Source organism: Muscardinus avellanarius (genome assembly GCF_963383645.1).
Source record: "Muscardinus avellanarius genome assembly, chromosome: 7".
NCBI lineage: Eukaryota > Metazoa > Chordata > Mammalia > Rodentia > Gliridae > Muscardinus > Muscardinus avellanarius.
Genome location: NC_137793.1, coordinates 83,582,755 through 83,607,283, shown reverse-complemented (window position 1 = coordinate 83,607,283; position 24,529 = coordinate 83,582,755). Strand labels below are relative to the sequence as shown.

Genomic DNA, 24,529 nt, shown 5'->3' with positions numbered 1-24,529 from the left:
CTGGGCATGGTGGCGCATGCTTGTAATCCTAGCATTTGGGAGGCTGAGACTGGAGGATCACGGTTCGCTGACAGCCTCAGCTACTATGTAGTGAGGCCCTTTGCAACTCAGTGAGACCCTGTTTCAAAATAAAGAATAAAAAATAGGGCTGGGGGTGTAGCTCGAAGGTAGAATGCCCCTGGGTTCCATCCCCAGTACTGAAAAAAAAAGCTGTTTGGGTGACAACCCAAAGATCCTCACTGGCACCTGGTATAACAGAAGGCACATAGAGCTAGAAGTCAAGTCCTGGCTGCTTCTCCCCACTCAGGTCACTAACTGAGAGGCTGTGGCCAATTCACTTCTAGGTTCAGCCTAGGGCCGGGCATGATGACGCACGCACACCTGTGATCCCAGTACTTGGGAAGCTGAGTCAGGAGGATCACAGGTTCAAGGCTTTCATCGGCAACTTAGTGAGGCCCTCAGCAACATTGTGAGACCCTATTTCGAAATAGAAAAATAAAATAGGCCTGAGCGTGTAACTCAGAGGTAGAACGTCCCCGGACTTAATCCACAGTACCACAAAAACAAAACAAACAACTCTCAGACTGGGGTACTTCATCTTGTCCTTTTCAGTAAGAGCACCATGATGTGAGTCTGCCCTTTACTTTCCTACCGAGAGTCCCTCACCTCTGTATGGTAGCAACCCTTCTTACCGGATTTCACGTGGGATGGAAGGAATCTTGACTCAAAAATTCTCTAAATTGTAAGGGCTTCCCTGGGATGGGGCCAGGAAGAGGAGCTGAAGAGCTAGTGTGAATCCCCTCCTACAGGACCACCTGCACTTACCCTTGTTCACAATCTCTGCTTGGTCCAGGCGACCATTGCTCTGCGTTTTAGATTAACCGCCTTCCCCTTCCAACCACCTCTTTTTCCCCACAAGTTTGGATGCTTTATCTTGTCTCAGCTGGCTTTTTGCTAATAAAGCAGCTCCAGTTACAGTTTAGGGTACATGTAATATTCACCTACCCAAGCAGTTTAGGAAGGACGGCTATACACTGGTATCAAACCCTGAACCTAGCTCTTATTTTACACTGTTGGGTTGGGGTCTGGATCCAGCTCCCCTGCCCATGTGCTTGAAGTGTGACAGCCCCAGCCTGGCATCATGAATTCTCTTCTCTCTCCTGCTTTCAACTTGCTAGGTTGCACTTTGTGGCTTTGGGGGCTTACTGTGTGGAGAACCCAGACCTGCCCTCATTCATGACTTCAGTTTCTTCTGTATGGCTCCATCTACCCCTAAGAGAGAGCAGGAGCCCAAGCCTGGCCTGGTGCTGTCTCTGGAGGCAAGAGGACCAGATAAATCTGCAAGAATCAGGAGCATTTAACTTCAGAGCCAGGAGTAGAAAGGGACCTCCAGGTGACAGAGAACTCTCCGAATCTTTAGCCTGCGGCTTCTGTCCACGATGCTGTGCTTTTCACTCTCAGGCTACATCTCCCCTCCTGCCGCTCTTCCTGGCTTTCAAACAAAATTTTCTGTTGCCTTTTGGAGGTCTCTACTTGTGTGCTCCTCAGATACCTAATATTCATTATGTCCAGAACCAACTCATTCATTTTGCTTATAATTGATTTATCCCCCTATCTCTGCCCTGTCCTCCTAGTCCTTCACCTTCTGCCTCCATGCCCTACCTCCCCTGTGGCAGACGGCAGGCTCTCCTTTCTGCCCCCTGCCCTATGTTGGATGTGCATCGCCTCTCACTGAGATGCTCCTGTAAGCTAGTTACCCAGCTGGTTTCCATCCTTTCTTCCCATTCTGAGTATCCTGCATACAGATAGATGCAAGGGCATGGCCTTTTGCTATCCCCAAGTCTTCACAACTCTTTGTTGCCAAAAAGAAGCCCCTCCTTGGTTCCCGCTCTTCAGCACAGCAGGGAAAACCTCACAGTACCTGCCCCAGATCAAACCTTTGTGTTTTCTGTGGCCTTATAAGCACTGAGCACTGGAGGTGGGGGACGCGGAGATGGGGAAGACAGTCTTCACTCTTAAAGACCTTGTGGTCTCCGACCACATTCTGGAGCAGACCCTAGCTGCTCCTCTTGCCCAGTCAGGAAGTATTTGGATGAAGGTCCTTGGGCAGAGGGACACCCAAGTGGAACGCATTCTCGGCATCTGTCTTGTGGCCACATGGCTTTCATCAGCATGTGGTGGCAGCTCCTGACAGGCAGCTGGAAAGGCTGACTCCTGGAATCAGAGGGTCTGTGCATGAACTGCCGTAGGCAGGCTGGGGGCAGGCTGGTGGAGGCCGTGACTGCGGTGCAGCAGCCCGGGTAGGGTTGGAGGGGGGATTAACAAGCTCTGAGAAGAAGGCCTATTAGGGATCATTACAGCCAGTTCACTGTTTCCAAGCAAGCCTGCACATAAGTCATTGCAGGACGGGGTAGGGAAGCTGTGTTCATTACCACCACCCTTCTCCAAACCTTTTAGTGATCCTTCCTTGTCCAGGGCACTGTACAGTGGGATTCGGGCTAGTCAGCTCCCCACTAAGTGCAGGGGGGGGTCATAATTCTGGGCAAAGGAAGGCTACAGAGAGCTTATGCCCGACTGGGTGCCCAATTTCGCTGTTCTCACACCAGAAGGTTGGCACATTCCACAGGTTAATATGTGAAAGGGGTCAGCCAAGGGCAAAGCCCGCCTCATGTTTGTCCAACTCCAAAGCCTAGGCTCTACCCACCATGCAGGGCTCCTCGGGGAGACACTTGTTTTTAAAACCTCCAAAAATCCCAATCACCCAACTCAAACTCTGGTGACCTGCCGTAGGAAGCTGCTGTTCTCATTCTGCCAATTTTTTTTAATGCCAAGATCCAGGCCCCCCCCCTTTCTTTTTCTCCTGTTTTGATCTCAGTAAGTCGGGGTTCATGCACTCTGTTACATCATGGTCTCAGCCTGCAGCTCGTGAGCCTACACTCACCCCATCCTCTCAGAGCTCCCCACAGTGTGAGGAGTGGTCTTTGAGGAGTGGTCTTTGACATCTTGCCTGTCATTGCATCCTTGGCGCATGATAGTTGCTTAATGCATGCTTGATGAAGGAGAAGCTGGCTTGGAGTTTCTTTCTCAATAACCCAGAGTCCAGAGAGGCAGCAGGGACTCCACAGGGGACAGTCAAGCAAGCACTTCAGGGCAGCGTTTGTGAAAGGCGATCTCGGGGCTATTTTCAAGGCAAGCTTGTTAAGATTCTGGATGTCGGATAAATGGATTTTTCCAGTAACCCTGGAAAGAAAAATCCCTCTAAGCAGAAAATGCAAAGATAACTTTCCAAACCTTGAGCGGCCCCTTCTCCCTGGTCTGTGATTGTTCAGCTATTTGTCCTGGGGGATGAGGGCAGGCAGGGCTGGGTCACTAAGCAACCAGGTCTGGCACCTGTCGGCAGGAAACAGAGTGATCCTTCCTGGTGTGTGTGTGTGTGGGGGGGTCTTAGAGGGTGGTGGGCAGAGGGGCCCTGTGAGGAGGCAGGAGAGTTTAGTATGATGGATTTCTTCTGTTTCCCTTCCAGCCACGGAGAGTGGCAGTTTGGGAAAGAAGTAACCCATAAACCTCCTGTTTGTTTTTCTTTCCTAGTTTAATTTCAAGTGAGTGAAAGATACCGGTTTGGCAACCCCAGTAGGTTGGGCACCCTCAGTCAGAGCCTGGGTACGGTGGGTAGAGGACCTCACATGACCTTGTCTCTGAGCCTGGGAGTTCATGCCAGGCTTTTCCCTTTGAGAGCTCAGAAAGCCCACTCAGTGCCCGGGGCCTCACTTTTCTCCTTCTGTAAAATGGGAAGGCTTGTCCCTCTGATGGAGAGTAGTGCCAAAGGGAGGCCCGACATTGCACCGTGAGAACCTGTGGTGCTCTGGGGTGTGGGATTACAAGGGCCATTTTGAGATATGCAGAGCATCAATATAAGAAGTGGGGTGCATGACTGTGGTGCATGGGGGCCTAAAACTTACAGAACAGAGAGGCCAGGGCTGGGAGTTGATCTTGGCCTTGATATGTGTCAGCCCTAGGCGCTTTACATGTTTACATTCAGTTTATCATCACAGTACTATCTAAAGTAGGTTTCATTATTGTTTTCATCTAACAGTGAAGGAACTGAGGCAAAGAAGGAGGTCAAGTAACATGCCCAGGGTCACACAGGAGTAAGCCTCAGAGCCAGGATTCAAACCCAAAGAGTCTGGCCCAGTACTCCTAACTGCTAAGCATGCTGCCTCTCCAGCTCCTCCCAGAATTCCTCTAGTAGTTGACGCCCCATCAGAAAGGCCAGTGTGGCCTCAAATGCGGCACCATGTCAGAAGTACACATCTTGGAGTTGCAGAGGTCAACGCGCTTCGCCAGGCCATTTAGGGCATGGAGGAAACTGAAAGTCCCTGCTCCTGGGCCTTTATGACACAACAAGAGAACACACACACACACACACACACACACACACACACACACACACAAGACTGGGAGCTACCTAATAACAACTAAGGCATGTTTCTGTATCACAGATGGATGTGAGCACCTACTGCAGAAGTGCCATCGAGGGGCGGCAGGCAGGCAGCCCCAAGCAGAGAGGATGGGTGTGGGCTACAAGAGGCTGCAGCATCAGTGCCACCCCACCCCACGCTGAAGGCAAGGGTTCTAGCAGGGCAGCACAGGCTGGGGTTCAGGGGAATGGCACAAGGCCTAACCTCCTTCTCTTCCTAGAAAGCGTGGGTGCCGGGCACTGGAGACTAGCTCACCAGAGTCTCAGCTCTCACATGCTGCTTGCCACCTCTGAATAACCTGAATCCTTTACAGAGCTGAATGCCCAGTCCTGCAGGGAGCTAAGGCCAGAGCCCAGAGCCAACTCTAGGCAGGCAGCCCAGTCCCAGGAAAAGAGGCCAGACCTGGAGATGTGGGATGGGAAGCAAGCCTATGGTTCATGAATGGGCTTCACTCTTCACTTGCTTGGGATCTAGAAAGTAACAGAAGCTCACGACTTTATGAAACCAGATAAAACCAGCTGGTTACATGACCTCCACGTTCTCCTGCCCTCAGAGTCCCCTTTTATTTCTTATTTATCTACTTTATCTAATTTATTATTTTTACTATGATTTATTTAATTTGGCAGCGCTGGGAATAGAATGCAGGGCCTCATGCATGCTAGGCAAGTGCTTTACCACTGACCTACATCCCTAGCCCCCTCCTCCGTTTTATTTTTATTTTTTTATTTATTTTTATTTTTTTGCAGGTCTGGGGATGAAGCCCAGGGGCATTTGACCTCCGAGCTACACCCCCTGCCCTATTTTTTATTCTTTATTTTGAAACCGGGTCTCACTGAGTTGCAGAGGGCCTCACTAAGTAGCTGAGGCTGTCCATGAACCGCAATCCTCCAGGTCTCAGCCTCCCAAATGCTGGGATTACAAGCATGCGTCACCACGCCCGGCTCCTTTTTAAAATTATAGTAAAATACACATATCAAAGAATTTACCATTTGTACTATTTTGTGTATGTGTGTGTGTGGTGCTAGGGATTGAACTCAGGTGCATTTTGCCTCTGAGCTATACCACCAGCCCTATTTTATTTTTCTATTTTGAAACAGGGTCTCACGCTGGATGTGGTGGCGCATGCTTGTAATCCCCGCGCTTGGGAGGCAGAGACAGGAGGATCGCGCAGGTTCGAAGCTAGCAGCGCGCGCTGGCTTAGGAGACCCTGTTTCCAAATAAAAATGTAAAAATAGGTCTGGGAGTGTAGCCCGGAGATAGAAGGGCTTCCAGGAACCCCAGTACCACCAAAAAAAAAAATAAATAAATAAATAAATAAATAAATAAATAAATAAATGAAACAGGGTCTCACTAAGTTGTGGAGGGCCTTGCTAAGTTGCTAAGGCTGCCTGCGAACCGGCGATCCTCCCACCACACACCTAACTCATTTTCACTATTTTTAACCCATTAAGTGTCCCAAGTTGAGGTTCTGTGAACATAATAAGTATTCAGATGTTATTTCAAAGTTACCATAAATTGCCTATTTGTTACTCAGTGTTTTTTTTTTTAAATAGGTGCTTCACATATGGAACAATGGGACAAACTGGGTTAGCATACAGTTGTGGCATCAAGCATCATATTATTGCTTAACTGTCACCACCATCCATCTCCAGAACATGGTTTTTGTTTGTTTGCTTTGCTTTGTCCTGGAGATGGAACCCTGGGTCTTGTGCATGCTTACTGGGCCTCCAGCCCCCATCTCCAGGATTTTTTCATCTTCCCCAACTGAATCTCCTTACCTATTAAATAGTAAACCCCCCTCCCCTACTGTAGTCCCTGGAAACCACATTCTACTTCCTGTCTCTCTCACTTTGTTCTAAGGAAAATCAAGTGTTCATCCTCTTGTGGCTGGCTTTTTGCACTTAGCATAGTGTTTTCAAGGTTCAACCATGTTATAGCATATGTGAGAATTTCCTCTTCAAGGCTGAATTGTACCTCATTATATGTAAGCACTACGTTTACGTATCCATCCATCCATCAATGGACTCAGGTTTGGCTATTGTGACTAATGCTGCTGTGAACATGGCTGTACAAACATGTTCGAGTCCTTCCTTTCACTTTTGGGGGAAACATGTCCAGAAATGGAATTGCTGAATCATATGGTAATTCTGTTTGATTTTTTTTTTTTTTTGAGGACTCAACATACTGTTTCCTGCAGTGGCTGTACCATTTTTACATTCCTACTGGCAATGTACAAGCTTTCCAATTTCTTGATATCCAATAATGTGTGTTTTAATAATCACCATCCTAATGGGTATAAAGTATCTCATCATGGATTTGATGTATATTTCCCTAATGACTAGTGATGTTAAGCATCTTTTCATATGTTGACCATTTATATATCTTCTATGAAGAAATATCGATTTTCAATCAGGTTGTTCGGTTTTTATGTTTGTTTTTGAGTCGGCAGAATCATTTACATAATCTGCATATCAATCCTTTGTCAGATTTGCAATGCAGACCTATTTCATTATTTACTTGAATCGAGACAGGGTTCCCACTGTGTTGCCCAGACTGTTTTAACATGGCTAATAATATGTCATTATACTGCTACATGTGGCCCTGTTGAAAGGCCTGTTGAAGGCAAGAAGACCCTCATACCGTGCCCGTCCCTGCTCATGAAACTCTTCTGCCCTCTCAGACAAATGACCGTGATCATCGTGATGATGGTTCTGATAATGATGCGCCAGCTGGTGTTTACTGAGAGCTCACTGTACTTCCTTATGCTGAGCATTTTCAGATGTGCAATCTTATTTACTCTCCGCAACAAATGTACAAACAGCACTTCACAAAGAAATCTAGTCTCAGTGAGAGTGACCTGCCCCGAGTCAACGAAGAACAAGGGCTGGGCCAGCAAAGACCAACCTGCGGCCCAACATGTGGGTAGTGTGGTCCACAGTGAAGAGTGAGGAGTCTGAGCGTTATGGTATCTCCCTCCTTGAGCTAGTTGTGTAGAGGCACTGACAGAGAAGCCTCTGAGCCGAGCCTGGCTGTTGGAGATGTTACTCATTCTGGTGAGGTGCTGCAGGGCTTGATGTGGGTCCCTAAAGCTCTTGCATGGAGCTACATCCCCTGGGCCGGACCCACCCAGATGAGCTACTCCTGCACACTGAGGGAGATGGCCACCTTGGAGGGTGGAGGACACTGTGCCCAGACCCCAGGACGTGCTGCTACTTTGGGGAGTCCACCAGGATGGCATTTGTCACATGAAGGTGACCTGGGCCCTCAAAGCTGCTGGGGTTTTTTGTCCCTGGCTGTGCTGTGCTTGTTCTAGCCTGTCATGGTGTGTGAATATCTGTCTTCCTTCCTTGGGTCATCTGTGGGCTCCCAAGGACAGGACCCACACCCCACTTGTTACATTTCCCAAGGTGCCTTTCATAGTCCGCAGCCCACAGGCCATTCAGTTGGTTGCTGTCGACTGCCTCCACTGACCATCTGATTTGCATTTTTGTCTTTGGGGACCTCGGTCTCTCCAGTTTCTCAAACTCCCTCCTTATTTTACCCAGTTACCCTCTTCACTCTACCGGAGCTGCTCCAACTCCACAGGGTTCTGGAGCCCTTTCTTTGGTCTGCTTTAAATGTCCTATTGGAGGACATAGAGTAGGAGTTTCTAACACTTTTATTTTGGTAACACTGAAAAGTTCCAAAGATGGACCTATGAGAATGAATCCATTTACTCCCATGTGTGGGGCCGGGGAATCTGTCCCAGAATATGGCCCTTTAGGAGCTGGGAGAGGGCCCTGCAGTGAGGCTCCATGGCTTTCTCTTTCCTGTCCAGTTGGGGGCATCACAGAGGGACCCATGACCCTTGACTGTGGCTTGGACCTTGAGCAAGGCATTTCAAACCCAGTGCAAGCTGATGGGCTAGGAAATCCCAGGGGCTAGGGTCTGGAAGGCTCTGCCCACAGCCCTTCCTGTGAGGACCGGCACCAGCCTCTCCCTTGTTAGGCTTGGAGAAGGTTTCTACCCCAGGGCTGAGAAAACTGTTGCTGACAGATTTGCTAAGATGAGAAAGAGGAAATGTGGCAAAGGCTCCGGTGAATGCTTCCGGACTACTTTTGTTTTCTTGAGTTGAAGGAGGTAAGAAGACGCGGACCCGCTTGAGCTTGGCTAAGATGGGGTCCTGCTGATGAGAAGAGAAAGCAGGAAGCAGGTGGTGAGCAGCATTCCTCTTGCTCCCTAGACAGGGTTACTGCTGCAATTAGGATGTGCCCAGTGCTCCGCCCCCCACCCAGTTCCCTGAAAGAGAAGAGGAAGCAGTGATGAAAAGCCCGCCCTATAGATGTCCAAGCTAAGCCCTTCCACTAGCCTGAGCATATCTTAAGTATCCCTTCATTGTTTCACAGAAGAGGAAACTGAGGCCCCCGAGGGAAGTGACTTGTCACAGGTCACATGAGGGTCTCACATTCTCACCAGCAAGCTGCAAAAAAGTGCACAATGTAGGTGTGGTGGCACACACTTGTAATCCCAGTACTTGGAAGGCTGAAACAGGAGGATTGTGAAGGTCCACAGCCAGCTCCAGCAACTTAGTGAAGCCTGCTGCAACTTAGTGAGACCCTGTTTCAAAACAAAAGAAAAAATGCAGGGCTGAAGGTCTAACTCAGAGGTTGAATGCCCCCAAATTCAATCCCCAGTACTGGAGGGGGGTAAAAAAAAAAAAGAGGTAGCCACAGGGCTGGCCTGAAGCCCTGCACAGCCCACTCCTTGGCATCTGCCCCTTGGGTGCAGCTTCCTGAGAGGTGCACCTGACTGGTATCTCTCTGTGGGCACCCAGGTTGCTCTGCCCTCCCCTCCGGTCCAATCAATGGGTGTTTATCTGACACCTCCTTGGAGGTCAGCCAGTGTTTATCTGAGCCACAGGGGTGCCAAAGAGGCTGAAGTCTGTCTTTCTCCAGGGACCATCTAATTGGGGATACAGGATTAACAAATGTAAAACCATTTTAAACAATAAAAGGCAGCATATAATTAGATGCCAAATGTAGCCATATGAGCTCTGAGAGCACCTCTGTGGGTCCTTGCAGTATGGATCTAACACTAGCAAGCAGCTGCAGAGATCCCTGGCAAGTGGTACTTATAGCCCTGCTGCAAGAGGAATCTGAGGCTTTGGGGCCCTGGGCTGGTGTTTGAAAAAGAATGCCGGAGCCAGTGAGGAGGCTGCATTGCTACCCGCCTGCATTGCTACCGCAGCCTGCTGCCCCACTGGAGAGCCCGACTCTAGAGAAACAAGCTTGTCTGCTTGTGGAAAGTGTCTATAAAGTGAAAGTGAAGTTACAAAGCCCCATTAACTGGCAGAGTGAGGAAATATACAGGAAACAAAGGAAGTGGCTCAGGAGAAAAGGACCAGGATAAAACATACGTGCCTTCCTCCATTAGGGAATTAAAATGTCACAGATCTATTAGAATAGGCATAAGGAGATTGCTATGGGCTGGAGAAGTTTCACTGGGAAACCGCATGGAGAGAGTGGGACTGGGGGAAATAGGGAGTGTGTATTCTAGTGAGAGAATCTGTACAAAGAGTGTGGAGCAAATTACTGCCCATGAGCCAGATTCCATAGATGAAACTTTATTGGAACACAGCCACACTCGTCCTGTGGTCTTTTTGTGCAACGATGGTAGAGCTGAGTAGCTGCAATAGACTGTAGCCTGCAAAGCCTAAAATATTTACTTTCTGTCCTTTTTCAAATCAAGTTTGCCAGCTGCTGGTGTAGAGGAGGGTTGGGTATGCAAGTCAGTCTCGGGTAGCTGCAGAGGGGTGGGGCTTGGTTTCCCTGGGATGATAGTAACGACCTGTGACTTTGGATGGGTTTGATGTTTCCCAATCATTTTCATACTCATCATCTCAGTTGATTTTACCTTTGGTCAATCCTATGAAGCAATAAAGGATTTTTACTAGAGACTTTCAGGTGAAAAAACTGAGGATCAGAGGTTATTTCACTTTCTCTGGGTCACATAATTAATAATGAGAATCAAGAGTCAAACACACACATTGGTATACATCCGGCAGGTATTTGTAGAGCCCTACTATGTGCTGAGCTGGAACTAGTTTCCAGAAAGAATGCTGTGGTAGACAGCATTCTACCACATGACTGCCTGTCTTATAGGTACGCAGATTAAGATGAAATCCTGGTGGGCATACTAAGTTGAAATTCAAGTTCCACTGTAATCCCTGGGAGAACCTAAGAGCTTTCCACTGTAGCCAGTGGAGGATCATTGAAGGCTCTTGAGCAAATGTTTATTGTCTGCTTCATAATCAGTGCTACTTACTGGGTATTAAGAAGAAACAGAAAAAAGTATGGTGCAGGTTATTAAGGAGCTTCAGTCTAGTTAGGAAGGAAACCTGGAGGCCTGTTGGGAGATTAGCATAAATGGATGCATGGTATGATGTTAAGCTTTAGATGTAGGTTAGCTATAAACTTACTGTGGCTCAGTTCCCTCACCTATAAAATGGGCATGATAACAGTAACTTTTCTCATAAGTTTGCTGTGAGGATGATGTGAGCCTAAGAGAATAAAACAGCACATGCATATAACTAGTGGTAACGAAGGATCATCATTGCCATCATCATGACGGTTGTCGCCATCATCATTCAAGGCTGGAGTGGTCAGGGAGGCCTTGACCTGAAGGGACTTCATCTGATGGGCAGACAGGAGTGATGTGCTGAAAGAGCAGGCGGGGAGGAGAAGAGGCTGATGGGTTTTAAAAGACAGATTTGTTTTTAAGCAAAAATGAGGTTTGTGTGACTTAGGTCTAGAGAAAATGGGCGAGAATGTGTGTAGGCTCCAGCCGTGAGGGTCACACGTGGCCCCCCTCTGCCCGCTCTTCACCCTGGTGGCCCTTCACATTGCTGGAGCTTCTGTGGGCTGCCCTGTGCCCACCTGGGGCTTCCAGAAGACTTGCTCGCAGCTCTCACATGTGTCCTTGATCAGAAGTAAGAATCACCAGTGTTTTGTTGTTACTGCCTTAAAATAAAGGGAAACTTGACTTCATGAAAATTTGCCCTAGAGTCCTCAGTCTGCAAGGGGATGGACCTCCTTATTTTATTATTTAAGGGTATTTTAATAGAAACATTAGAGGTGGGTATCTCTGCTCTGATCCTGAGCAATGAGTTGGCTGTACCCAATAACCTCGAGAGCTCAGAGAAGTCACCATATTTTTCCCCCACCAGTGCCCTGGACAAGCTGGCTGTGCATGGGAACAGCTCGGCCATCTGCCACCAGTGCCAGGAGCTTAATCAGAGCAAATTAATTCCATGCCAGATGCACTGAGCTGTTTAAACCCCAGGAGAGACACCTCACAGGCCAATATATTTGTTAAATCATAACAGAGTTCCCCATTCCATCTCTATCTTGACCCCCCCACACAAGAGACAAACACATTGTCTTCTTGGCTTCTAGCTTTGTACTCATGAATAGAAAGAAATCTTTCGCTTTGGGGACATAAAAATCTGGCAGGTGAGTAGAAGTTTGAGTCTTTGCCTTGCACTTGGAAGATGGCTGTGTTAGTGACCTTGTCCACACACAGTGCCTTTTAGGAAAACATCTGGAGCTGCACACCCCTATCAGCACCAATATGTGAACTCTGCGGCAAGATGGGGTTGCTAGGAGGTGTCTCTCTATTGCTGTTCTGAAATACTGCAGCACAGTGGAATCACCTGGGAGATTTTTACAGTCCCTATCCCCAGGCTGCCTCCCAGACCAATTAAATCAGGAACCTCGGGGTATGAAGCCCAGGTGGCCATCTCTAAAGCTCCCTGGATGACTCCACCATGCAGGCGAGTTGGAGAACCACCGGTCTAGATTCTGCACCGTTGCCAGGGCAGAAGGAGGCTCCGCGAGCCTGTGTCTGGGGCCTGCCAGCTCACTGGCTGGCCTACTTTGGGAAGTGATTCACTCTGTCCGTGGGTCAGATCCTGTCTGGCAGATTCAGTGTGGGCAGCAGCCATCCCAGACTGGGCGCTGACATCCCACAGAGGGGAGACCCTTGGTGCTGGCCACACACAAGGCTCTGGCATTCCCATACAGAGTTCGCCTTCCCCATGCAAAGGGCCAGACCTTAGAATGGCAGGTCAGGGCAGCTATCTTCTGCATCTGCCCTGGAAGGCAGAGGTGCCTGGGGCCACTTGCGTCACTTCCCCAGGCTTGTGGTGGGAAAGGGAGAGAATAGATGGGTTTATCTGATGAAGAAAAGGGAACAGGAAGAGGAAACTTTAGGCCAAGGCCGCTTCTGACTCTCACCATATTCCAAACTAGACTCAAGGGACTGGCTTTTGAAAATCATAGCACAGCTGCCTTTATTTTAAAATGTAATTTAATTTAAATTTTTTGTGGTACTGGGGATGGAACCCAGGGACATTCTACCTCCGAGCTACACCCCCAGCCCTATTTTTTATTCTTTATTTTGAAACAGGGTCTCACCAAGTTACAAAGGACCTAAGTAGCTGGGGCTGGCCACGAACTGTGATCCTCCTGTATCAGGCTCCCGAAGGCTGGGATTACAAGCGTGCGCCACCACGCCCGGCTCTGTTGTTGTTGTTGTTGTTGTTGGGTTTTTCTCTAAACAGAAAAACTGAGATCTTCCAGGAGCTGCCGGTTTTCTTTCTATTGCTTAGTTCTTTTTTATAGATGAGAATGAGAAAGCTCTTGACTCCTGAGGAGTGACAGCCTGCCCACCTCAGTGGGGGGCAGAATGGAGTGTCCAAAGTAACCAGACAGCAGTGTTTCTGATGAAGCGCCCAGAGGGAAGGCAGGGCCAGGGCCACATCCAGGCACGTCTAGTCCATAGAGGCGAGTGAAGATGCACGGTTCCAGGAGATGAGGCACACACGAAGCCCCATCTTTTTTTTTTTTTTTTTTTTTTTTTTTTGCAGGTCTGGGGATGGAACCCAGGGGCATTTGACCTCCGAGCTACTGCCCTATTTTTTATTCTTTATTTTGAGACCGGGTCTCACTGAGTTGCAGAGGGCCTAAGTAGCTGAGGCTGTACGCAAACCGCGATCCTCCAGGTCTCAGCCTCCCGAATGGGGATTACAAGCGTGTGCCACCATGCCCAGTGGGAAGCCCCATCTTGAGGGTCCTTGGATGGAAGCTGGGCACTGAATGAAGACTGCCCAGGAGGCTCACACAGCTTCGGTTACACACCTCAAGCAAGCAGGTGGTCCACAACTGCTTCCCCTGGGGTGATCTTCAACAGAACTGAAGTCCAGTTCCAGAGATGTGGTGGGCACACAGGAGAAGAGTGGGCCCTGCATCCTGGTGCCACCTCCCACTCTGGAGATGGGAAGTCCTGCCTTATGGTCTCCACAGGTGACACAGAGCCCCCGGAATTCTGAAGCCTCTGGAGCCCATGGATCAGATCCAGCTTGAATGACCATTTCACAGATCAGATAGTTTATAGGCCTTGTTTTAGCCCCTGCTCATTCTAGCCTTGCCGCACAGGACGGCCATGATAGGAGTGGTGGTTAGCCTCTAGGGTGACACATGGTGAACTGAGAAGAACCTGGGCTCCAGGCGTAGAACTAGGTTGGTGGACTAGGTTCTAGTACCTACTCGGCCATTCATTGGTGGTTGGACACAGGCACATTTCTTATCTTCTTTACACCTCAGTTTCATATTCTGTAAGATAGGAATACACAGGTGGTATGTAAGAGAAGGTGTGTGAAAGTACTCAGCATAGCACTGTTACTAGCAGGAGCCCTGGAGGAAAAGTGCAGAGGGAGCAGGGGCACAGGAAAGATGCTGTGATGGAAGAGAGCAGAACCTGCCTCTGGGGCTGGAGCCAGTCACATGCTGGTCACGCCCACTCCGCTGGCAGCCCTATGGGGTTGGAAAGTGGGAGGAGGAAGTGACGGTGTGTGCCACAGTGTGATGTGCCTCACAGATAGGCTTGCCGGAGGGGAAGGTCAGAGGCGAGCTCTGTGATGGGCGCGCGCTGGGTTCCACTGGGTAGTGGCGTGATGTCAGAGCAGCTGTGAAATTTCCCAGCCAAACCCAGACGCCCACAGGCAGGTGTCAGATGTATCAAAGTCATCCATGTCTGGGCCATGGTTCCCTCGATTGCCAAAGGAGAATTCTGATCAACTGAGTGTCAATATTTCTACGATCAGGCCAGTTCTAGGTGGATTTTGACCAAAATTGGGAAATAGGTGACAGGGAACTTGAGAGAAATCCAGAGAATTAACCAAGGACACAGTGGCTTAGACCCAGGGTCGCCCCTTGAACTCCCTCTGCAGTGTGAGGGACACTGACCTTCACCTCCTCCACTTCATTCTTCCCTTGCCCTTCTCGGGAGGGGTAGGGGGCTCATAGCATGAGAACAAATCACTACGGCATGGGAAGAACATGGGAGGAAGGACCTGGAATTTCTGGTTAGTTCTGCACCTTCTGACTCTAGGGCACTAGGCAAGTTGGTAAATGTTCCCAGACTGGGTACTCTCCCCTGTAAAATGCGGTCATAAACTATGCGCAGAGTTTGGGGTTTGTGAGAATTAAACAAGATAATGTGTGCCAGACGCTTGGCACAGAGAAGGTGCTCAGTAAGTGTTGTCTCTCTGCCCTCAGTAAAGATTTATCTCCTCCATCGTCACAGAGGGCCACAGCCTCCTGTCCCTACCAGGTCACTTATTCACTTGACAAATATATATATTCACTCCTTGTTATATGCAAAGCACTGTGGCCAGTGACGTGGGGCTGCGCTGGTGCCTGTGTGCCCTTGTCCTCAGGTCTAGGAGAAGCCTTGTCATTCCTTGTGCACCACATGTGCATACCTGTCCCTCGAGCTTTGCTCGTGCTTCCTAGAGGAGACGGACCATGGCTGGCGTATTTCTTTGCATCTCCAATAGCATTTCTGAGCATCTTTCCCATAGCAACCCCTGTAAGCAAATGTGGCTCTGCTCACCACCAGGTGCTGAAGGCTGTTGGTTTCACAGCCAGCCTGAAGGGTAGTACTGCTCCCACTTCATAGGTGAGGAGACTGCAACTTAGATGTGAGCTGCTTCTCCAGGAGTGTCTGGGCTCTTGTCCTCACTCTGGGGCCATGCAATAAGGTTCACAGTGGAGGGTTGGTGCGCAGAGACACCAGAAACGCCTTGGGAGACGAAGCCTTTCCCCTTCTCATCCTGAGAATCACTGTACAATGTCCCCACTTCTGTTTCCGCTCCAGAATGTCTGCAAGCCAGTGGAGGAGACACGGCGCCCGCCCACGCTGCAGGAGATCAAGCAAAAGATTGACAGCTACAACAGCCAGGAGAAGAACTGCCTGGGCATGAAGCTGGTGAGTGGGCCTGCCACAGACTCCCCTCCTCTGCTCTGCCACCCGCCCCAGGCTCTCTGCTGTTCTGCTTGTGGCTCCTCTGCAGCTTTCTCCCTCTCCTGGGGCCTACAGGGTCCTTGGAAGGCTTGATAGTCTGAGCTGTCAGTGGCCTCTGTTGGCTCTAGGGAAATAGAATGAGCTTTATGATAGGATCTAGGGTTGGACATGATGGCGCACACTTGCGACCCCAGTACTTGGGAGGCTGAGACAGGAGGATCACAGGTTCACAGCCAGCCTTAGCAACTTAATGAGGCGCTGTTTTAAAATAAACAAAAATAGGGCTGGGGTGTAGCTCAGAGGTAGAATGCCCCCGAGTTCAATCCTTGGTACCAATAAAAAAAAAACCAAACAAACAAGATCTAGACCCAACCTCTGTTCCATCTGCTTTTTGGGAATCTTTCTTAACCTTACTATACTTCAAAGTTAAATAGAGATATTGCCTGTGTCATAGATCTTATGAGAATTAAATAAGTACTAATCAAGGGCCTTACATTGCTTGGTGCCCAGGAAGCCTTTGATCAGGGGAATTCACAGCTCCCTTTCTTCCCCCTAGACTATGCAGCGCTCTAAGAGGTGAGGGCAGCTGGGTTCAGAAAACCTATTTTCAGTGGGGAGGGGAGTAGATAGAAAAACCCTGCCCCCTGCTGTTGGCTGGAAGCAACTGTCGCTTTGCCAGATAAGCACTAGAAAATCCAATGGGCCCGGGGTTTAAGTGTTAAAGGCTGCAGGTTCTCTACAAAGAGAGGCAAGGAAGTTTAGTGGCCTGCATATGAGGGCCTTCTTGCTCCTTCTGGGTCCAGAGGTGAGAACTGGAGTGGCTACTGCAGACCCTGACTCTATTGTTTTGGTGGTACTGCGGTTCCTGGAAGCCCGTCTACCTCCGGGCTACACTCCCAGACCTATTTTATAGGTTTTATTTGGAAACAGGGTCTCTTAAGCCAGTGCAGCTGGCTTCAAACCTGCGCGATCCTCCTGTCTCCGCCTTCCAAGCGCGGGGATTACAAGCATGCGCCACCACGCCCGGCGACCCTGACTCTTTGAGTAAGGGCCCACCGGGCTAGTGGCAAGAGGTTGGGGCAGACCTGAGCTTCTTGGGAGGGAGGGACACTGGGACACCGTGGCAGCCCTCTAAATCCTCTGGCAGCTCAACTCAGCAGACCTACTTCTGGCCCACTGGGGGAAAAGGTATCTGTGTCCCTCCAACATCCCTACATCAGCAGAGATAGTACTTGGGTAGACAGGTGGCAGGCCAACTGGGGTGGCCCTGCTATGAGGAAAGACCTCTGTAACCCTGGGGAAATGGCTTAGTGTGGCAGATGTGATGGTACGAGATGGACTGCCCTGAGCTCATATGCTGTCTGCTCACTTGCAGAGCGAAGACGGCACCTACACGGGTTTCATCAAAGTGCATTTGAAACTTCGAAGGCCTGTGACAGTGCCTGCTGGGATCCGGCCCCAGTCCATCTACGATGCCATCAAGGAAGTGAACCTGGCGGCCACCACGGACAAGCGGACGTCCTTCTACCTGCCCCTCGACGCCATCAAGCAGCTGCACATCAGCAGCACCACCACAGTCAGTGAGGTCATCCAGGGGCTGCTCAAGAAGTTTATGGTTGTGGACAATCCCCAGAAGTTTGCACTTTTTAAGCGGATACACCAGGATGGACAAGGTGAGAGGAAGAGAGGGGGATCCCAACCAGCAGCTCCCTTTCCCAGCTGTGTGCCCCTCACTGAATGCCCTGCCAGCCCTGGGTGGGAGGAGTGCGCTTCTGGGCACCAGGGGTTCTGATCCATGGGAGAGCTGTGCATGGAACCAGGCAGGAAGGCAAGGGCAGAGCTTGGCTGGACAGTTTGTGGTTACTCCTACCCCTAACTGCCTGTGCAGGAAAACCACACCCAGGGCTCTGAGTAATGAGAAGCAATCCACCCACCACCACTCCTAGTCTTTTGAGAGATGATGTGAAGGAAATGTGCTTTAAACTCCAATCAGACACCCAAGATAAAAGGTCATTGCCCTATTTTTTTTTTTTTTTTTTTTTTTTTTTTTTGAGCAGTGATGGGCTTGAACCCAGGGGCTTACACGAGCTAGGCAAATACTCTGCCCCTGACCGGAGCCACAACCTCGGCTTGCCTGGTTTATTCTTGTCAGGTTCGTTAGGCTGACAGGGCTGTATGTCTGCTCCCAGTTATAAGGCCCCACCTCTGCATGTCCAGTTCCGTCCCACCCAGCCCAAGCCTGGTCCTCCTCTCCTGAGATGAGCACCAAGCGCCCTCTTTTGCTTTGCAGTGCTCTTCCAGAAACTCTCCATTGCTGACTGCCCCCTCTACTTGCGCCTTCTCGCTGGGCCTGACACAGATGTCCTCAGCTTTGTGTTAAAGGAAAATGAAACTGGAGAGGTGGAGGTAGGTCTGGACCCTTTGCATATACCCAGTATTCCGGGCATACTGGGTGGGTATTGGTGGGCACTGTCCTAACTTCCTGGCATAGGTGGGTGCCAGACATCAGCAGAAAAATGACCACTGAGGCAGTTGAACTGGGGTACACGCTGGGCCAGAGGCTGTGTGAAGCCAGGATTGTTACCCCTAGGGGTAGCAAAGTAGGGCCTGTATCTGGCAAGGCTTGTGGAAAGAAAGGATTTCAAGTACTTTGTTTCTGAAAACTTATAATGGCAGGGGACTGAGAAATTCTATCTTCAGGCCCAGGCTTTTTGCCCCAGGATGGCAGGAGGCCCAGGCAGCTCTGAGCTGTGTGTGTGTGTGTGTGTGTGTGTGTGTGTGTGTGTGTGTGTCACTGGGGATTGAACAGGGGCATCCTATCTCTGAGCTACACCCCCAGCCCTATTTTATTTTTATTTTGAAACAGGATTTCCCTAGGTTAACAAGTCTGCTGAGGCTGTCCTCAAACCTGTGATCCTCCTGTCTTCGCCTCCAAGCCCTAGGATTACAAACGTGCACCACCACGCCTGGCCATTTGTTTCTCTTGTTTTTAAAGTACTTTCTTTCCACAAGAGGGACTGATCATTATTAAGTCTTGTGGAATAGATGCAGTGAAGCCAGGCTGGTACTTCCCAAGGCTTGGGACACTTGAGAGGCTGAGTCTTTGAGGAGTGACAGAGCAGGAGAGGGTCCCGGTATGCCATGCTGTCCAGTGGAGGTCTAGGGTGTAAGAACAGTCGGCGGGGGGGGGGGGGGGGACGACGACGGGGACGACGACTAGAGATTTGGAGGATCTGGGCAAATCCTCACTTTAAGCAGGACAGCTCTGACTTATCTGTTTAAGTCTATAGATGAGCTTGTTGGGGGGGGCGGGGAATCCACTGGAAGTGTGTGAACCTGGCGGCCCTGTGAAAGTCCTGGGTTTGGGAGCTTGAGGACCTGGGCTCTAGTTCTAGTTCGCCTTCCGCTCTGCCAGCTCTGTGGCTGTGCTTATGCCATCTCCCCTCTATGGACTTCGGGTTTCACACGTATCCAGTGTGGGGATGAAGCCAGATGAACTGTAATGCTCCTCTGTGCTCACAAAGCTTGGGAGTCTCCATCCAGGGACCTGTAGGTGCCTTTGCTCCTCAGTCAGCCTGCGAGAAGTCTGACTCGCCTCTGTCCTGGATGGGCGTGAGCCAAGTAGGCTCCCCAGGGTGTCCTTGTTTGCTCTGCCCACATGGCTGGCAGGAACCTAGTCCCACTGCAGAGGAGAAAACAGGCTGAGGGGATAGAAGGAGGTGCTTGAAGTCACACTTGAGTCCAAGTTCAGTTCTCTTCCATCTGCTTCTGGCAGGTTAGCTTGGTTGGGACTTGGGGCGGTTCCAGCATCTCTTTCTTAAGATCTCAGCTGCTGACTCTCAAAATATGGCTCATGGATGGGCAACTCCTGGCCATGAAATGCCAGGATTTGAACTTTTGCTGCTGGTATGCAACCCGAGCTTCATTCACTGTATCTGCCTATTCAGAAGCAAAGTGTGTGTGAATCAGTGGTGTAAACCAGGGGCCCTCGGGTCACGTCAATGTCTAACCTCTTTCCTCTTCTGTCTCTCCCCCCAACTTTCCTTGGTGCTTCACAGTGGGACGCCTTCTCTATCCCTGAGCTCCAGAACTTCCTAACGATCCTGGAAAAAGAAGAACAGGACAAAATCCAACAAGTACAGAAGAAGTATGACAAGTTTAAACAGAAACTGGAGGAGGCCTTAAGAGAATCCCAGGGCAAACCTGGGTAACCGGTCTTGACTCCTCTCTTCCCAATGCCCTTGGATTTATTTTTATTATTAATTATTATTTTGCAACAGACACTTTTTCTCAGGACACCTCTGGTGCCCACTCAGCAGTTCCAGATGTGGCACCAAGTTTCTTCCATGTACAAGTGTTTGTGTGGGGTTTATTCCTACCCACCCCCTATGCCGGGCCCCTCAACAGACTCTGCCAAGGATCAGAACTCCTGTGAGACAAACAGTGTCGTTCTCCCTCAATCTGCAAGCCTTTCACAAACCAAATAGTTGCCTCTCTCGTCACCAAACTGGAATTTCTCACACCAGCTGGCAAAAGGAAAGAAAAGAGGTTTTAGGGCTATGTGTTCTTTCTCTGGCTTTATCTTCAGTTTCTCATTTGCCACGCATAGTCCCTTTATTTACGAGTTAACTATATTCTTTCAGCAGGTCTTAGCATTGACCTGCTCATAAAAGGACCGTCTTACTGCCCCCTGCTCATGCTGAAGGAAGTTTACACAGCTACTGGCCCAGCTGCTCAAGGTATGGAGCACCAAAGCTGGGGCCAGCTGAGATTTCCAGGGTAGCTACAGCCTGCTCTGGCCCTGGCCTCATGTCCAGAGACTGTGCACGTGTAAACCCAAAGGTGTATATCTGTGTATGTGGTACTTACTCACGTCTTTGTAAACAACTCTTTTTTTTTTTTTTTTTTTTTTGGTGGTACTGGGGTTCCTGGAAGCCCTTCTACCTCTGGGCTACACTCCCAGACCTATTTTTATATATATAATATTTTTATTTAGAAACAGGTCTCTTAAGCCAGCATGGCTGGCTTCGAACCTGCGCGATCCTCCTGTCTCCGCCTCCCAAGCGCGGGGATTACAAGCGTGCGCCACCACGCCCGGCAATTCTTTGTTTTTAAGTTACAAATTTGAATTCAGTATTGCCATCCTCCTCCTGTGTTTCCACCAAAGGGAAACCAACCATTTATCATTTTAAGTCTCCTGCCGAGCTTGGAAATCAGGCAGTAAGAGAAAACCAAAAAGTGTTACAGAGAAGTGTGTCCAAGCTATGGTCAACCTTCCCCCTGCTTGAGAGCAGAGGCTGCCTTGGTTTCTCCCTTGGCCTCAAGCATGGCCTCCCTCCTTCCCTGGGGACTCTAGGATCTCCAGGTGCTGCCCAAGAAGCGGCCTTGATTACAGAGGGGGATCTTCCATCTGGGCCAACTTGGAGTCCTTCTGTTGCAAAGCATGGCCAGCCCAGGGTGCTGTTGCCCAGTGAACCTGTGGGCCTGGCTTTCTGTTGACCTCAGTGCCTTTTTGTTTCCAGCGTGATGGGAGCCGGGTGTGTTTGCTTGAAGCTCTGCTGCTGGCTTGTTCCTGCCAAGATGTGGGCAGCAGCGGTGTGGGAGACAGGCCAGGGAACCCTCGCTCCAAGTATGGGGCCAGGGTCACGCACCTTTCCACCTAGGTTTCTGGGCTTTGACTTCCAAGAGATAGCAGAACACACGACAGGGAGGATCAGATTCTCGACTCAACATTTGCATTGGCTCCTTGTTTTTTGGTTTAAGCTCAAACTGCCCAGACGACTCCAGCAAGTAGCCAGAACTGCAAAGACAGGCCAATGCAGAGGGAGAAGGACTTGCCATTTCCAAAGCAGAGCCACTGTTCCCATCCTGCCTTGGAGGACCATTTTTATTTTTTGCTGTCCTCTGCCTTCCTAAGTCCCTCTTGGGTTGGTTTGAGCCCAAACTTCTTTGTGTAGCCTCAGAAGTGTCCTCCCTCACCCAGGCTGTCTCCAGGCTGCCTTGATCCCAAAGGAATGCTAACCCCTTGTCATCTGAACTGTGTGCTGTCTTCAGAGCTACAAAAGCAACATGTACTAGCAACTCTAGTGGGGTTTTTAAGCCACAAGAACCCTGGTTATCTGCCATCTCATGCTCAGCCTTATCATTTCCCTCCCTTAAAAAAAAAAAAAAAAAAAAAAAACACCTCTCTCCCTGCTGCATATTAAAGGGAGCAGGTAGAGAGTCTTTCCTTTGTCCTGCATGTCTCTAACCTTAAGAGAAGGCATGGCTCCCGCTGCAACCGCTGAATGCTGCTGAGAACCTCCCTCAATGGGAATAGCTGTTTTATTTTTGAGAAGAAAAAAAAGTCGTGTGTGTGTGTGTATGTACACACACATACATCCACACACAGAGGCATCTAGCTATATATAAAGATATAAGGTATTTATCAAATAAAATTATGGAAAAATTCAGACTTTAAAGCACAGTTAGACCCAGGACCTATGCTGAGGCCTGAGCCTCTGAAAAGTATGTGTAGAGTTTCCTTTCCTCCAGGTGGGTATAAATGGGTATAACTGCTGGTAGTGCCTTCTATGATTGTGTTGCTCTGTGTATTTGTTTTGAGGATATTTTCTTTTTAAATGTCTTTCTTATATGGGTTTAAAAAAAATAAAAGCTAGTAAAAGTGATTCACAACAGAAATGTCTTCCTTAAACTTTCATTATCTTAAGGAAAACTGGGAGCTGGGGAGAGAGGAAGAAGTTAGATCACATACTTCTTGGCAGAGCCAGATTTTCTTTGGCCCGTGAGCATAGGAATTTTGAGAAAAATTAACCCAAAGTGTGGCCAAAGGGTGCTGCCTAGGTGAGCAGCTGTTGTACATCACCCCAGAGTTCAAGAGAAAAGGGGTCCTATTATAGAAGAAAACAGAGTTAGGAAAGAGCTTTCTGAAGCTGAGGATGATCAAACACCAGGACAGGCAACTGAGGCAGCAATGGGTCTTCTATTTCTAGAAGGATTTTAAAATTAGCGATATTCCTATCTAAAAGTTTAAGATCATTTTATCTGGAGGAAAAGGGCTGAATGAGATGACCAATACAGGCCTCTTACCTCGACATCTTCTGATTTCCAGCAAGGGAACATCGCAGCCATCACAGAAATAACCACATGAAAGGTATTAAAAATGCTTCTCTGCCCTCCAGTGCTAATCACGGATCATGCAACGAATGGGGCCCCAGGGGTGGCAGGAGCTCTTCAGGGCTTATCTAGAGCCAGCCCCCTACTTCTCTGTAGGAGGGATATCCTATCCACCAGACATCCTAAAAATCAGCCAATTGTGCGAATGTGAACCATTTGTCCACCAATCCTGTAAGCGGTATATCTTTCAAAGACCTTGCCAACTCATGGAAATGAAGCAGCATCTGAAACTCACTTCATTGCATTGTGGGGTTAATAAATTCAAAGGTGAATATTTGACAATATAAGAGAAAAAAAAGAACCCATCACAGAGTCTAATGCTACCACACCCTCTTACACATCTCCATGCTGTTCACAGGGGGCAAGGGAAGATGACTTAATGCAAATGTGTCACCATTACTGGAAAAACCATTCAAATCACAGGTCTCCACAGCACCCAGTCACAGCAGAGTTCTGGGATGAACCACAGTTGCTCCTTTATTCTTGTGGGACAAGGTCCTACCACTTACTGGCTTTGTGTCTTTAGTAGGGATTAAAAAGAAAGAACATAACCTCTCAAAGCTTCCCAAGATTGTGCAAAACACATGTTTACAAAGGAACATGACATTTGTACCCATACTAAATACCCTAATTGATTGCTACTGTACATATCCTACTTCTTCAGGTCAGACTTTGGCTTTGATGAGGACTCTACTTACCACTGAAATGCCCTATTTGGGTCACACAAATTTCCACACCCACGCCTTTCATCCAAGCCTCAGATGGGTAATTTATCCACACTGTGAATAAATAGGCTTTCTTATCTCAGCCTTTTTAAGATGTAAGATGAGAAAGAGAAGAGGAATTACATTGAAATGTAATTGTTTCTTGATGGTAAAATTCAAGAATTCTTTAAGAATTGTGTTTGGGGGGATGCTCTAGGGATGGAACCCAGGGGCCTTCTACCTTTGGGCTATACCTCCATCCCTATTTCATTTTTATATGGAAGTAGGGTCTCACTAAGTTTCTGAGAGCCTCACTAATTGCTAAGATTGACTTCAAATCTGCAATCCTATCTCAGTGTTCCAAGTACTAGGATTACAGGCTTGTACCACCACGCCCAGTTCTTTAAGGAATTTAAGCAGCTCTTACCTCTCAGAAGTGAATTCTACTCATAGGAGTGCTGAGAGCAATAGAATCCAGCAATCCCTGTAAAACTTCATCATGGTTCCCCTCAGGAAAACGATCATAAGTCTTGTGCAGCATTTCAGAGAGTTCATGGGCCCTCTGAACACCAACTGAACACCCCTTCTGTGAACCCCAGTCTAAGAGTTAGGTCTAAGGAGGGCATCTGCCCTCCTGTTGCCTGAGACTCTTCACTGTAATAAAGCTCCATCTCAAAGTTACATCGAAAGCCTTCCTGTTAGTGTGTTAAAGTTGGGGAAGAATCATGGTTATAGAGAAACTCATGGTCTGATGTCTTTCCAGCCTCAACTTTCTGCAATTTAGTAAATTCTTATGTTCCCTTGATTGGTGACAGAGAACAGCTGGGT

General features: G+C 48.9%; 1 protein-coding gene across 3 annotated transcripts in view; it reads left to right on the top strand.

The window, feature by feature from the left end:
• The window catches only part of RASSF5 (Ras association domain family member 5), a gene marked incomplete at both ends in the record, with an annotated part of 69,477 nt that extends 49,445 nt beyond the window's left edge, over nt 1-20,032 (top strand). For 2 of the 3 annotated variants that reach the window (XM_080698505.1, XM_080698507.1), the window contains 4 exons: nt 15,675-15,785; nt 17,197-17,494; nt 18,112-18,227; nt 19,880-20,032. In XM_080698505.1, coding sequence (XP_080554631.1) covers nt 15,675-15,785; nt 17,197-17,494; nt 18,112-18,227; nt 19,880-20,032 — 678 coding nt within the window. Of the gene's footprint in view, nt 1-15,674; nt 15,786-17,196; nt 17,495-18,111; nt 18,228-19,879 lie in introns of those variants that run through there. The other variant, XM_080698506.1, reaches the window with a different exon arrangement.
• Nucleotides 20,033-24,529: the final 4,497 nt, after the last annotated feature.